This window comes from Odontesthes bonariensis, chromosome 12, assembly GCF_027942865.1.
Source record: "Odontesthes bonariensis isolate fOdoBon6 chromosome 12, fOdoBon6.hap1, whole genome shotgun sequence".
Lineage (NCBI taxonomy): Eukaryota > Metazoa > Chordata > Actinopteri > Atheriniformes > Atherinopsidae > Odontesthes > Odontesthes bonariensis.
The window spans coordinates 33,320,564-33,333,146 of NC_134517.1; the positions used below are offsets into that span (position 1 = coordinate 33,320,564).

Here is a 12,583-nt window from a genome sequence, read left to right on the forward strand (position 1 = left end):
CACTGATACTGGCACCAACAACAGGTACGGACAGCCTGGTCGGAGTTTCAGCTAAACAATAATGTTAACTGTGTGGCAAATCTTCTCCATTTATTGATTTTTAACAGTTATTTTAAATTTCCTCTTCGTTTACCTTCCTTTTCTCTCAGTCCCAATATTCCATGGGATCATGAAATGCAATGTAATTTTAAGTTGAAGTTTAGCCTATCAGCTAACCCTTATTATTGTATTAGGTCCATTTTGGCTAGGCGTAATACTCCAATGGTAAACAGCAGCTTGTAGTTTTATAATCTGACATGTGATGGCAAACTTCAATTAATGTGGACACAACTGTTAGCCAACAGTGGCCAGCTGGGGTCATTTGGGATGCTAACCTGCAAGTTGCTGTTTAAGCAGTTGTGCATTTATTCCCCCCAAAAAATATCATAGTATCATCAGTTAAATATGTCATTACAGTCCAAAATGTAGGCAGTTTTTTTTTTTTTTTTTTTAAATAATACATATACTTACATTTTACATAAGAAAACACCTTTATATAACATCCAAACAGATCCTAATCAACAAATAACACTTAACAGACACATCTGAAAGGGTATGCAACCAGCCATCACCATCCGCCCACATACAACACACAGCGCTCAGATAGCACTTTTAAGCATCAACCTGAAACATTCTCTTTGCTCTCCATGGTAATGGCTGTTGCATAAGCCACTCTGACAGGAGTGGATCATGGCCTTCCCTGTGGCAACACCACAACCTCCCACAGCCTCTTGTTCGACCGCACAGCAGAGGCAGAGTGGAGCCTTTTAAAATGCGGAGGCTGTGTATAAAGGGAGTGTGTGCAATGTAAACAAAGAATCCACGTGTTAATGAGAGGCTCTCTTGACAAACAGAAAAGGGAAAAAAAAATAAATACTAAACTCTTGAGCTCAATGTGAATCATGAAGAAAAAAAAAAAAAAAAAAAGTAATAATCTCAATTTACAGTGGACTACGTGGATCACTTGAGTCCTCTGGCAGACCAGAAAATAGGTGTTCATTATTGAAGTTTCACTGTTTTCACAGAGAATCTTTTTCACAGAAGTTTCTAAGCGTGCTCTAAGCAGGCAAAACAGAAAGCTCAGGTGGCCATTTTAGTCTAAAATTACAAGTGAAAATAAGAGTGCCATGTACATCTGAGACCAGTCATGGACACTGCCACCCACCATTGATGCTCTGTATATTTTTCTGCACTTATACTCCCACTTTCATGCGTAATGCAACTCCTTCAATCTCCCCCTACACACAAACACTCATGGCCAAATTTAAAATGAGACTTTTTCCATAATGCTATGGCTGATCGGTGAAAAAAACTTTACATTTGTTTACTGAGTGATAACACGCCTTTGAATGTAAAAATAATAAATGCCAAGCAGGAAGCTGATATTATTCATCCTACTCAAGTCTCAGTGTTAAGAGAAATTTTCCCAGAGAACCCCTCTTGAGCCATGTTCCACCAACAACTTCAAATGCATGCAAGCAAATCCTAAGCAAGGGACAGAGGATGATGCACCACAATTGGACAACTTGCAATGATAAGTTGGAACTTAATACAGGAACATTATGCGCTTTGGCCAACAAGATGAATCCCTGAGTGAGCCAATTTTTCTCAGACACGAGAATCAGGCCAACATTTAACTGGACGATTCTCAGTCGCTTTGATTTTTTACAAAGTTATTGGATACATCATGTGCTGTCCCCCTGAAAGACAAAGCCATGTTTTCTTCTACTGTGAGCTGTCATATGATAGTCTGGTGTGGGGGGATGGGGCCATTTGTAAGGAATGATGCCACGAGGGGAAAATACATTCACAGGCAAGTACTGTACACCACAGATTTATTGGATAAATATAGGGTCCAGTGCTTTTCCTGGTCAGCGCTATCGAGCTGCAGCGCATGCTACCAAAACTAAAAAGCCATGCTGTGTACCTTTCCATAAACGGTCCGTTTTTCACTCACTTCACATACGGTTTGGGAAAATAATATATTGAGATTTTGCACAACTGCAATGAAAGCATCTCTTGGGGAAAGAAAAAAAGGGCATTTAAGAGTCTCACCAGTTAGATCAATTCCACACCATACAGAAAAGTATTGCTTTGGAGACGTGAAAACATCATTCCCCATTACTCAGCAGGATGCAAGCTGCTTCTCAACAAAATATCGAGTGCGTCACTAAGGTAATGTGGTGACATCAGCCCTGTGCATGTGAGCCGACGGCAGCCAGAGCAGAATTCTAATCATCTTGGCTGATGTCTGGAGCGGCCAACCTGCAGAGCAGAGAAATCGCGGGGTACCTCAGCACAAAGCCAAAAACCAATTGTCTGTTGCAGAGATGACAGTTCAACAACACCCCCGACCCTTCTGAAGATAAGCAGCCAGTCAAACTGCCAGTCCATGCTTGTTACTGAGCTCTGGATTTCACGCCTCATGAAGGAACCATTCCACAGATTTACTGATTGGTTGGTTGGCATCTACTATAGCCATGAATGTAACAAGTGAGGGAAGGAGAGCTATTCAATTCATTTTTGCTTTTGCCTTTGAGATGTGGTGCGTGACAAAGTCTGGTCACGGTGCAACTGACCTCAAAGCAAGTTAACCCAATTTAAAATAAAAAATAAAAAAAAAAGCATACTCACGTAAATCTCATTGTGGTCAAAGCGGTTCTTGAGGTTCTCCAGAAAGGAATCTTCAGAGAGGGGTTCGAGGAGGACCATATCACCAACCCCAATCATGTTGTCTAGAAGTGACGTCTTCACCTCCATCTTGGCTGTAGGCGTCCCCCCCCTGCACAGAAACATGGAGATAGTGAGGAATATATTACACATGAAAACAATAAAATGTACCAAGTTAAGTTTTGCCTTACAAATGCATCTATGCATTCTTATTTGTGGGCTATTGTTTCTTTTCCAACATATGCAAGGACAACCTAGATTCTGATTCATGCAAAAAGAAGGAAAGCGCTATAACAACATGAGTTAAGAAAAAGAATACATGTTTTCTTTATACAAAAAAACTTAACTAAAAGCCCTAAACTTGATCAAAAAAAAAAAATAAATAAAAAAATAAAAAATAAAAAAGTTTGAACAGCAAGGGTTTGAAAAAGTAGAGCTGCTCCATTGGTTATGTGACCTCAGTCCCCTGCGGCGCACGAGAATGTCCTAGGAAGTTACATAACTAAAGAACTTTGCCCCCCCGAGAACGTCTTATAAATCAAAGAAACAGCACCCCAAAGCATCCCCCTGTACGGCTTGCTTGTTGCAGCAATCTAATGTTTGGGGCTGTCAGAGGATCTGTGCTCGAGTACACCGTGACAGAGACAGTGCTGGAGTTTGCAGATTTTAGTTCAGTGTTGCCGCCCATCTCCATTTAGAGCAATAATCCTTTTGTTATAGGGCTGGAGATAAAAAAAAAAAAAAAAAAAAGGCCTAGGATACATTCAAGGGCTTGATGCGGGGCTTTGCCACACCAAAAATCTAAAGTCTGCTTTTGTAACGGACTGTCCACACAAGGCCAGTAGATGAGGCAATGTGCTCATCCTCCGTCCACTGATCTTATTGTACAAACATCTCATTCTGCACAGGCAGATGGTTTGCAATAAATACAATCATCCATCCCAGCTGCCGCTGGGCAAGAAGGGCACTCCTTTGACTGGTCAGAAGTCAAATTAAAACACGACCACAATAAATATTTCACAATGCAGTCTAGTGTTATAGACATCAATGAATAAAGTTGCGATGGAAGTGTTAACTAAAAGCAGACCCGAAATTATTCCCTCACTAATATTTGATAAAGTCAAGACTCGAGCTTGATGACTTCACATCTGGATTCAAAAACACAGCACAGACAGAAAGCTCCAACATTATAGCAATGAAGAAACAAAAAAAAAAAAAACAACAAACAAACAAACAAAAAATGCTTTGCTTTTGAGCTGTAACCCCATCTCAGCAGTCGACTTCCAGCAGCAGCTTCGGAACAGCATGACGTTCTGGAAATAAATGGATTCTCTCTGTAGACTTCTGCTTCACTTTTTCCCCTGGCCTCTGTTCCCCCGCAGGGCACAGCATGATTGGCCCATAAAGAAGTTGCCCTGCTCCTACTCATGGGCAGCAGTCGATTTCCCTAACCCGCTTATTCACACCAACCATGAAAACAAACATTTGCCAATAATTGGCCGAGGAAAACGAGGAACACTGGTACAAATGGGTCATGTACGTTTGCAAACATATTTAAAAACACCTTTAAGGATGTCCGAAGCTTGATAAGCTCAGAAAGATCCAAGTAGGAGAGATAAATATTTGCCGACTTTTCAGCTGGTTATGGTCCGCTAATTTGTTCCCACCAATTATATCCAGAAAGTTTCCTGTAAACCTTTTTTTCATTTTATTAAAGCCGACCATTTCCTTTAAACACAGTCAATGATTCCCTGAAGGGAAGAAACGACTGAGCTGCTTTGTGATGTCACTAAATGTTTATTTTTTTGGGGGAGGGGGGGTTCTTTTATGTGTGTGTGCGTGTATGATTTGAGCTTCACAAGAAGCAGCATATATTTTTCCTATCTTAGCCTTTAGTGCTGTTATTACAGTGCAATTTTGGTTGTTTCCCCAAGTTTCAGTCTATCATATACTGTACAATCACTACACTACATGTAAATAAAGTCAAATAACCTCACTTGACTAACCGGAGAATCAGATTACGTTTGTACTAGCTGCCAGCAATCGATATCAGGCTAATCAGTTACTACAAAACAGCTAAGTCCTTATGTACTACAAATTGACTGCCCAGTCTAATCTAAAACAAAGTGTTGAGTCTGTGGTACAGGCAGGTGTTTAGGGGCACAGCAAACTCCCTCCTCAGTGAAACCAGATGCTGAAGCCTCTCGCTGACCAGGTGGTGAACAAAAAGTGGAAATGTTTCCCCGAGTGCCCCCGCCTTTCTGACCAAAAACATGGCGCATCTGTCCGCTTTCTGGAACACCTTCGCCCCCTTGATAACCTACTACCCCAGATTTTAAAGCAGTTTCCAGGCAGGCACAGTCACAATCCCATTTATAAAAGTTGCTCCCTGCTGCTACATGTTCTACTGCAGCCAAAGAAGGGAGAATAAGGGGGAAAAAAAACAAACCCTAACAGCCTTGATTAAACTGGGGGGGGATTATCCTCACTGCAGAGTCGTGCAGAGATGAGGAATGCGACATGATCTCGACAGGTCAATGCCACTAACGTCAATTTTTGGGGATTGAGATTTTTTAAGTAAATTTGAAGTAAAAGTAATGCAATTCATGATCTGAATCTAAATGATATTGTCTAAACCTTTGGCAAATTACTCAGAGAAACCGGATTAGAAGCGTCCAGTTCGATGAGTCTGTCTGAAGCGTTTTACATTTAGCATGTTTGGGGGGGTAAACATCAAATCCTTTAGCTGACGTTAATCTTAAAAAGTGAAGCTCACAAAGGAATGATGCGACGAGACCTTGGGTCAAATGGCAGGAGTCTGGGTGCATGCGTGTCACCCAATTTAAATGTGCTCCATTCCCTGACTGGCACAGCGAGCGTCTGTGTGCTGCAGATGCTGTGAGTCACACATCATTAACTATTGGCACCCGAAACGCTGACCTCATGTACAGAAAGAAAAGAGAGAGAAAAAAAAAAAAAACACAGGTAATGAAGAGCAGAGTAATGAAGACTCATATTCGAACAGGATTGGCTGGAAAAAAAAAAAAAAAAAAAAAAAAAAAAAAAAAAAAAAAAAGCAAAGACGAATGAGAAATGGAAGAACCAAAAGGAGAAAGAAAAAGGAAAACAGAGAATTAAAGAAAAATATAGAACAAGAAAAAGATCATTGACATAAAGATTCATTAAAAAAAAAAAAAAAAAAAAAAAAAAAAAAAAAATGTAAAAACTGTTTTATATATAAATAAAGGAATGACTATAACTCCAAATGCATGTATTAAATTTATCTCCGTGTACATTTTCTCATTACTTTTCTACGGATTTAGTCTTCATCTCGGCACTCTTATCATTCAGTGTGATTGGACAGAACAGATTACTAAACTGTACCTTTGCTTCTATAACGAGTGTGATGGCTGCATGTAATTGCAAAAAACTGGCTTGAAAAAGGATTACAACTTCCCTCCACATTACTTTTTGCAAAGACCCTCTGGTACAGATGTCCTTTAATTTTCATTTGAGTGATACCGGTGGGTACGCCACTATCTCTACATAATGTCAAACACGCAAAGGCTCAAAGGGTCATCCTATAACATGACATGTAAACAGCAAAGAATTTACTTCATAAATCAGAATTTGATCCATAATTCACACAGATTAGAGCTCTACATTTAGAGGCGGCAAGTTGCTCAACATGAAAATAAGGCGGGAGTGAGATTTTATAGTGACGGCTGGACTGGAGCTGGGATTTCAACACGTCACAGTAATATGAGACAAGCTTTGCTTCGTGACCGCAACACTGACCCACATTTCCCAGCAAAGATGCAGCTATGCAGGAGAGCATGAATAAAAACACGATTAAATGCACATATATTATTAACAGGTCCTAGACTTTGGCCAACGTGTGTTTGTTTTTCTTCTGTCCTTTACAAAAGGGGAAAATTCAAAGCAAAGGTTAACAGCCTTGCAACCACTGACATGGATGCAAAACACATGAGCAGCTGAAAGACAAAAAGTGGAGCCAGCAGATCAGCTGCTACACGGAAGGACCCATGTACTTAATCAAATATAAAGCAGCTCCGAGTGGCTAACAATCTTTTAAAAATCAACAATATTTTCATTGTGATCCGGGACAAAAGCAGCTGTGTGAGGTGCGCCCAGACACAATGAGAGATGACTGCGGTCACACTGCCTTGGGAGCGGCTGTTTGAGAATACGGTGGCGTCGGTGTAAAAACAACTAGTAACAAAATCTATCATGCGGCACAATACTCTGCAAACGTACCGCAGATCAGTGTGGCCTTGTGCAGGAGGCAGAAGAGTCACAACATCAGAGCAGCTGCCAGCGATGAAGATTAAAGCCCTGTCTAACAGAGCAGCAGCAGAGCGTGGGGCAGTGCCAAGGGGCACAGCAGAGCAGGGCAGGGCAGAGCAGGGCACAGCAGAGCAGGGCACAGCAGAGCAGGGCAGGGCAGAGCAGGGTACAGCAGAGCAGGGCAGCGCAGAGCAGGGCACAGCAGAGCAGGGCAGGGCAGAGCAGGGCACAGCAGAGCAGGGTACAGCAGAGCAGGGCACAGCAGAGCAGGGCAGGGCAGAGCAGGGTACAGCAGAGCAGGGCAGGGCAGAGCAGGGTACAGCAGAGCAGGGCACAGCAGGGCAGGGCAGAGCATACATGACACAGACAAGGCTGGCACTCGACTTTTATCTTCTGCTTTTAGTTACATGAAAAGTTACATTTGTGATACAGCACGAGAGTCCCCGCAGGTCAAACAAATCTGTAGCATAGACAAACTCCTTTTAGTCACAAAGTAGCTCAAAGTGCATGGAGATTGGCAAAGTGTGAGCCCATAGCTGACAATCAATGCGATAACCCAAGTTAATTGGCCGAGCACATTAACTCTGTTCTCTACATTTCTTATTGATTTCAAGTGGATAAGCTAATGTGTTAGATAGATGTATTTGTGATAATCACGACACTCCTTTTTGTTTTCTCAGAGCTGATATTTTTGAGTTTTGTCCAACTTTCCGACATTTTCTTTTGATTCTTTTTTTTTGTTCCCCTAGTTTGGTTTCCTTTTTGTATCCTTGTCAGGTACTTCTTGGAAGTCACGCTAAGATGGGTTCCTTCCAGGTTCTATTCTTTTCACGCTAGGAAAGGCTCCATACATTCTGATGACACAGAATAAAAAAGTCCCAGCAGGCGGACATACGTCACAGCAATGTGCAACAACTCTCGATTTCACTCCACACAAAACAGCTGAAAAACTAATGACGCTGTTCGCCCGCTAACAGCTGTTTAACTAGCAGCCATTCATACTGTCTTTTGACAGAACACATTACGAACTTAACAACTATTCAGTGACAACAAATGAGGTGAAAACCAAAAATTTTAATGCATGGCAGCATAGATGCACACAAAGGATTGTGGGTGTTTTAAGAACACAACAGATACACAGAGGCATTTTTGACATTTCCAGAGGACTAAGTCCCTGAAAGGATTTTTGACCTCAGTGAGATTTGATTTTTTTTTAAAGGAACTATAGAAATTAAACCTCACAGATGATGTCAGAGTTCTTTTGACAATGTTGCCAAGCAACGAGGGTGACTCAGGCTCCATCCTGACAGCAGTAGAGCCCTAAAATTAAGATCCTTCTTTTTATTTTTAAAAAGGACCACAGACTCACCACTTGGCTTACTATGGTCCCCTGCAACATATCACACAAAGTATAAGTAGATTTGATGGGCAGACAGTCCTTAATTTAGTAGTGAAATGCAGTTGTACCACAGACTCTAATCTCATAAATCGCCAGCAAAACAAACAATTTGTTTGCCCAGAATACTCCAACACATGATGTGAAAGTGAAGCAGAGCTAGCCTACTGCTCGCTTCATGAGGCCTGCACCCTGGATGTGAAACGTTTGCAAAGAGTTAGCCTACTACCTCTAACTGTGACAATTCCAGAGAAGTGCTGAGGGGTTGTTCGTTTCAGGTGGCAGGCCACCATTAATCAAATATGTTAAAAAGCAGCCACACTGTCCAGGTCCTGGAGGTCGGCTTAGGTTTGGGTCTACATAAATGATATTCAAGAGCTTTTTAGCTCATTCTGTCATAAATATGAAATGCTAATGAAGACAGACTTACAGTTGGGAGATACATTTCTGTTCTTCCCCCACTTATCAGCACTGTTAAAGTGTGCCAGGAGATCCCGTATGCAAACTTAACTTTCCTCTAGTAGCTTTTAACACTCCAAGAACCGAATACGATTCTCACACAATGGACTGACCAGGGGGGAAAAAAAAAAATTAAATCACTTTAGCAAAGAGTGGAACACTGAACATGTTTGCATTTGTCAGCACAGTTAGCGTGGGCTGCTTTAAACGAAGCAGAGCTGCAAAACACCTGAAAGTCCAGAAAAACTGTTCCACTCTCTTATATCCTCATCATCTGAGGTGTTAAATGCAAAAGAAATGCAGAACAGGAGTGTGGGATCATTGCATTTCATTCAGTTTTCTTCTGCACAGGAGGCGTTCAAAGGCCTGCTCTGGCTGGGGTCGATATAAGTGAATGAAGAAAGCAGCTGTACTGGACTTGACAAAAGCAGGGAGAGAAATCACAAAGTACAGTATTATTACTGCGGCTCCTTGGGGAGGTAAAGGAAGTTAGGCTTAAGAAGTTAAACCCAACTGGTGGACATTAAAAAAAAAAAAAAAAAAAAAAAAAAAACACTCAGAGTGCACAGAGAGAAGTTCTTTGTTGAGACCGTTAACTTGGAAACCAATGTCTACATTTTTTGTGAGATCTGATAGACTGGAATATAGATGACCTGCTGAACTGGGATTGCTGAGAGGACTAGGCCTACTGATGCTCCCTGGCTTTGAAGAGGCGGCTCAAGGCTTTGCCGTCGGCAGAGCTGCACGTGTGTGTGTGTGTGTGCGCCCCCCCCCCCCTCGTCTATCTCTATTGACGCAGGCCTAGCACGAGGCGCACGCCTCACTACACAGGCAGACAAGTGCAAACACCATTCATCACCATGGCACTGGGTGGAGGGACTTTGGTCCTGGATAGTCCCTGCATTAGACAGCATGTCACCCCACAGTGTTCCAGAGGGGTTTTTGGCACGTTTGAAAATAATGTGGCAAGCTAAAGCATGCTGCCTGACAAGCTCCCGCTGAGCAGAGATCCTGGCCAAAAGTCCCACACGCTGCCGTCTTTCAAGCGAGCCAACTTGCTTCTTTCAGACTCCCTAAAGCTCCAAAAGCTTACTACCTTTCAGAGTCAACTTACGTCACTGCGTGTTTGATCAGTGCGGGTAATAAAGTTCCCATCTGGTTTCCCGGCTGGGAGGCTGGCCAAAAAGAGGGACATGTCTATGGAAGGCCACAAAGAGAAAAATACTTTTCATTTTCTAAAAAGATGGGGGAGAAAAAAAGAAAAGGGTCTCATCTAATCCTCTAACCCCTCTGATTTCAAGTTCACCACAGAAGTTAAGAGTTGATCAGATGGAGGATTCAAAGACAACCTATGCACAGAAACAACTCACAGCACAGGGCTGACTGACAGACCGAGGCATCCTGTCAGATAATGATAATAATGAACACTGCATGGTACTAGGTTTTTTTTTGTTTGTTTGTTTTTTAAATTACCCCTCAAAGCTACTATGGTTTTTCCTCTCACACGTCATTTTCTTCTGAGTTGCAGACTGAAACCCCTCGGGACAACCCAGCAGGAAAGTAAAGCAGGTCAACTTGTCAAGGGGGATCTTTGGAATGTCTCTCAGTACAGAGGTGAATAGTTTTATTCATGCAGTCCACGCTGAGCGGTGATTTATTCCAGTGAGCGGCCTCAGGATCTCTTAAAACCAGGGGTGGATCAGAGGGTAAAACCCCACTTTTAGTCGGTTTATCTTTCATTTAAACTGACAACGCGCCTGTTCGTCGTAACTCCAGGTGGAGCCCATCCATAAATCATAGCGCACATTGTGTGAAAACATGATGGCAACCCAATGATAGTTTTTGCAGCGTTCCCTCTGAGTGGGGCAGAGTCGAGCTGCTGTCATCCGTGTCGAGGTTTGCAGCGGTTCGACTCTACTCAAAGATGGTTCTTGATCGCAGATGTAGGCAATTAGCGACCACGATGTTCGCGAACATTGCTGCGCGAGCACTTGGATCAGGAAAGGCACGGATAGCACATAATCAATCCAGATTATCAATCAATCAATCCAGTTTTTTTCCCCACTTTGCTTTTTTTCTCCCTCCTTCTAAAAGATTCCACGTTTGTGCACAAAGAAAGATTGAAAAAAAAAGAAAGAAAAAACAGCCCCCCCCCTTTAAGAAAAAAAAAAAAAAAAAAGAAGACGTGAGGAGAAATGAATGAGATGGGGAGCTGGGGAAGCTACAGACAGACAATGAAAAGTTAACTTTTGTAAAGTTGCAGCGAATGCATCAAAGTAACAAATGAACCAAACTGACAAAGAAGGAAACTTGCCGTTTTTCAAAAAAAAAAAAAAAGCCAAAAATAACTTCCAACTTGCCTCTTTATGACTGTAAGAGTTGCTCCTTCTTGTCCTAAATCCACTCTCCGGACAAAAGTATGGTCCCGGTCAGATTCTCCAACTCTGGAGCGGCTCCCGAAGCCCTTTTCCGGCTGTCCTCGGTGTAACTCGTGTCCGCTGTGCTGGCTGAGGCTGAACGAAGCTCTCATCCGGATCTGGACACTTTGAATGGAGCTCCGGATGGATGTGAGAGCTCAGGGTCTGCCGGGCGCAGGGAGTGGTTGGAGCAGCGTCCCTGGCAGACTTTAATCACCTCCAGCGCTGCAGGGAGGTGGGGATATGGTGCCTTCATGTGCTGTCGGAAATAATGATGCTCAGTTTCCCCTAAGCACTAAATACATCATTTGAAATCCAATACCTGGGGATCCAAAGCGAAAAGCAAATCTATTCTGTAACGAGCAGGTTCAAAGTTTTAAACCTCGTGCCTTATTTGTGTGGGGGAAAAAAGACAGGTCTTATTGGCTATAGGCTTTCCAAGAGAACTATAAAATCATCTAGTTATGGATGTGGGAAGGAGATGTGGGATCAAAGAGGGATTTGGAGCCCCAGGCACAGATTTGAAAAAGGCTTGAAAAAAGCATCCTCCAACAGCGATATTATTTATTTATTAATATATTTACCTGTTTATATCTCTTAATTTTGGGTCATTGTGTGTCTGTGCACATTTTGGGTGGCTTTGAATCTATTTCTGTTTCTTTGCCATTTATTTTCTGTCATGACCTTATTTCCCCACCTTCATTAGCATCCATTTTTGCTGGTTCTCATCTTTATCTTGTTGTTTTAAAAATTTAAAACGTTTTATTTTTTATTTTTTTTTGCCACTGTTTAGAATAACTTCTTCCGAGTAGCTCCTTGTTATATTTGTTTCAATTTTTGTAGCTTTTGGGGGCCTTATTTGATTGTATCCCACCTGGAGTTGTTTAGAGTTGGCCTCTAACTATTTTCAGTCTCTCTGGGTCTCTTTTTGGTTGGTGCAAGTGATTTACAATTGCAATGTGTTTTATTCTGAGTAAGATATGATATTATGATTTAAAATGAGACGTTGTTTTGTCTCTTCAAAAACAGGCGTGCCAGTGATAAGCTATGATGGGGTGTTTCAAACACTATAACCGTTATCAAATATCCTAATAATACACATTAAGTTCTATTTTTTTGTCTTTGATAAGCTTAAACATTTTTGTTCTATCAAAGAACAACTGGGATTGCAGTCAGATGTACGAGATGCATGTTAATGCGACATGAAAGTTTCCATTCATCCCATATGGACAGATGCGTCGTCCACCCCGAAGCACAATACCCCCCTCCTGCGTCTTAATTTTAGATAGCAACG

The 12,583-nt window shown here is 41.9% G+C and overlaps 1 protein-coding gene across 4 annotated transcripts in view; it reads right to left on the reverse strand.

Moving 5' to 3' along the window:
- The window catches only part of myo1b (myosin IB), a 56,677-nt gene extending 45,085 nt beyond the window's left edge, over positions 1–11,592 (reverse strand). For all 4 annotated transcript variants that reach the window (XM_075480190.1, XM_075480189.1, XM_075480188.1 and 1 more), the window contains exons 1-2: positions 11,233–11,592; positions 2,674–2,821 (exon numbers count right to left, since the gene is read on the reverse strand). In XM_075480190.1, the coding sequence (XP_075336305.1) occupies positions 2,674–2,821; positions 11,233–11,402 (318 nt within the window). In that variant the 5' untranslated portion in view covers positions 11,403–11,592. The remainder of the gene's footprint in view (positions 1–2,673; positions 2,822–11,232) is intronic.
- Positions 11,593–12,583: the final 991 nt, after the last annotated feature.